Source organism: Sesamum indicum, linkage group LG9, assembly GCF_000512975.1.
Source record: "Sesamum indicum cultivar Zhongzhi No. 13 linkage group LG9, S_indicum_v1.0, whole genome shotgun sequence".
NCBI lineage: Eukaryota > Viridiplantae > Streptophyta > Magnoliopsida > Lamiales > Pedaliaceae > Sesamum > Sesamum indicum.
In genome coordinates this window covers 3,176,373-3,179,526 of record NC_026153.1, presented here as the reverse complement: position 1 = coordinate 3,179,526, position 3,154 = coordinate 3,176,373, and the positions used below count along the sequence as shown (strand labels likewise).

Sequence of the window (3,154 nt, the reverse complement as noted above, 5' to 3'; positions counted from 1 at the left end):
TACATTCTGATCCTTACAGCACTTATAGAAGGGATTTGAGGGATCCAATCTCTGACGGTCGTGGTGTTTATAGAGAGGAAAGACGGGTTGAGAACAGTGATTATTATAGGGAGGAAGAACCATTGGAACGCCGCTCGCATGCATTAAGTTTGGAGACAAGGGATCGCCATGACATTGGTAGCCGAGATTCATATGTTTCATATCGAGAGCGCCCATTGTATACTGAACCTATCTATTCTGCAGAATACCCTTATCGGGCAGGCTTGGCACGGGAGTACCGGCTCTAGGTTGTTGACTGATCATCTTGGGGGGTCCACAGCCTGAGAACCATTGGATGCAGAACCTGCTATTGATAATAAAAAGGCATGGTATGGTTAAGGAGAGGCTGTATCATGAGAGGGTCTCCAGCTGTTTTGATCGATCAGGTATCTATTGCTCTTGGCAATGTTATTTATGGTTAGGTTCAATTCGGAATCTTTGTTGCCGAAGAACTTGTGTTTCCGGTCCATTTGTGTCTTACCGTGTTCTCTTTGTTCATCGAAAGCCCCATAGCCCGTCTTGAACTGGTTTCTTCAGAACCCCATTCCCCTCAATTACCAATAATGTGTAATGGGGCTTGTATTGCTGCAGATTTTAGTGTATCTATCTTTTTCCAACTTTCCTAGTTTAGCTTAATTTCCCTTGTATTTCAACTTATTGCTGGTGTAGCCATAATTGTAGTGCTTGTGGAATTGACACTCACTAATGTGGTAAATATTTACTTGGGTAAATGTGTGATCCAAACAGGTTGGTGTCATAGTGAGGGATAAGCCATTCTCAAGTAAGAAGAATGTGATGTAGAAGTGAGGTACCTGGTTTCTTTTCACCTACATTCTCTTGGAAAGAACTTCCTATTTCTGATTCTTCGTTCCTTATGTTTACTGTAGATATGGAGGGAGGGGGAGGAAGACGAGGTATACATGTCTCTGTATCACATATGGAAGTCGGTTAAAGTGGTTGCGGTAGTTGGTTTCTTCCATTATCATCTGGATAAACAAGAGTGCCCCACCCCACCACTTTAACCACTTCAATATATCGTAATAGCAAAAATTGGAAATATTCAAAAATAAAAAGCGAGGAAAAAAAAGAAGAAGTTGAAGTTAGAATGCTTGGATAAACAACTCAACATTTATAATTTATCATAAACTACCGAAGTTAATGGGGACTGCTTATAAGTTTTTATTTAAATTAATTTAATTTTAAGTAATTCAAATCAAGAACTATAAATTAAAAATATTCTTTTTTTTTAATTTGTTTTTAGCAATAAATTAATAAATATTTATTTAGTATATTACAAAAATTCCTAAATAATAAATTAAAAAGGAAAAAGAAAAGGTAGAAACTTTATAGTTACATGGATTGCTTAAAGTGGAAGATGCATGAGCATGCCCGCAACAACAAATTTATGGTCCCCTTCCCAAATTCCTCACCTCCAAAGAATTGGCATAATTATGAGTTGTTTGTGCACTCTTTTTACATATCTTAGTCATGTCGTATGTAATTCCTGTGAGCATATAATAAATAATATTTTATATTTTAAAATATATTATGAATAAAAAATATATATAATTAATATATGATATTTTTGAAAAGACAAAAAGAAGAAAGAAAGAAAGCAACAAAGAAGGAAAAAAAAATTAACTTAGGGATACTATTAGCATAATAATAAAATTAGTGTTGCGGTATTATAACCGTCGTTTATGAAATAAAAAGACTTTTTCTTTTTATATAGTATAAATATAGAAATGGGAATTATATGAGATCAATAATTTAATAAGTTAAATAATATATCAAGTTGATTAGTACATTAACATAATAAATTATAATAAATTTACATAAAGTGAAATATCCATACATCAGATAGAGCTTTGAATCCATAATTTTATATTTGTTTATTGAATTTGTTTTTATTGCTTAGGGGCTTATAAATAATTATTTGTTGTAGTAAGTTAATTTTTTTTATCACAATAATGGATTTTAGTTTTTATTTAGGTAAATTATATTAACATCAATTGAGGTTAAGTTCAAATATACAAATATTCTGTCTTTTATAAAATTACAAAATTTTATAATTTTAATATTGATTATTATTTTGTAAAAATTGTTGTAATTAGCAAAAACTACTGACATAAGTTGTTACTAAAGACAATTAGTGACACATATTTAGCAACAACTTAATGACAATAATTATTATTGTCATTATATTGTGCTTTCACTAAAAACATGTTCTAAGTATCTACGGTGACAACTTTGTGTACAGTATCTAACACTAATAATTATATAGTGATAGACATAAAATTATTATCACTTAATTTATATTTTAAATATCAACTTTAAAATTATCACTTAATATGTTATCACTAATATTAGTGCCACAATTTTGCTTTTACTTCTAGTGAGTTATTTTGAGTACGCTGTCAACCTATGCGCAAGAATCGTGAACGACAACTCAAACAAATCAGATCTATAATTTGAACACGCCTATACTATAAACTCTGAATCTCAAAATTTTATACTTGTAAAGAGTAAATATAATATACATAAAGTGAAAATAGTGTAATAATGATAATAAAATATTATCATGGAGTTACTATTATTTGATTAAAAAAATTAGTTATTGATGAATGAAAAAATTAGCCATACAATAAATAATTTATATGAAATGTCGAATGACGCATAAAATTACTTATATATTTGTTTTGGTTGAGGTTGGTATTTTTTCCATCCAAACTTGTCAATGGAGAATCCGCAGAGGGGGTGCAAGTGTAATTTTAATTTTTTTGGGGGAAAGTATAATTTGACAAGTTTAGAGAAAATTTAAGTGTAATTAACACTTTAATCAATATCGTTTTAGTTTAAAAATTCTAGCATGAAATCAAAATCAATTATACAACAACCAAAAAATACATTTACGTGGTTGATAAATAATTTGAAAAAAATATCAAGTCATATGATAATTAATTGATGCGGCATGCAATGCGATTAGTGTCTATACCGCGAGGTCGTTGTCCATTCAGATTTCATAAACTTCACTATTTTAACCTAAACAGGCATATTATGGAAAAAGTTTAGGGGTTGAAATAGGTGCTTGCCAATATCAGAGGGGGTTTGGTTT

General features: G+C 30.5%; 1 protein-coding gene across 1 annotated transcript in view; it reads left to right on the top strand.

Annotated features, from left to right (window-relative positions):
* Nucleotides 1-756, top strand: part of LOC105170420 — a gene marked incomplete in the record, with an annotated part of 11,305 nt that extends 10,549 nt beyond the window's left edge. Inside the window, 1 exon segment of the mRNA XM_011091177.2 lies at nt 1-756. Coding sequence (XP_011089479.1) covers nt 1-287 — 287 coding nt within the window.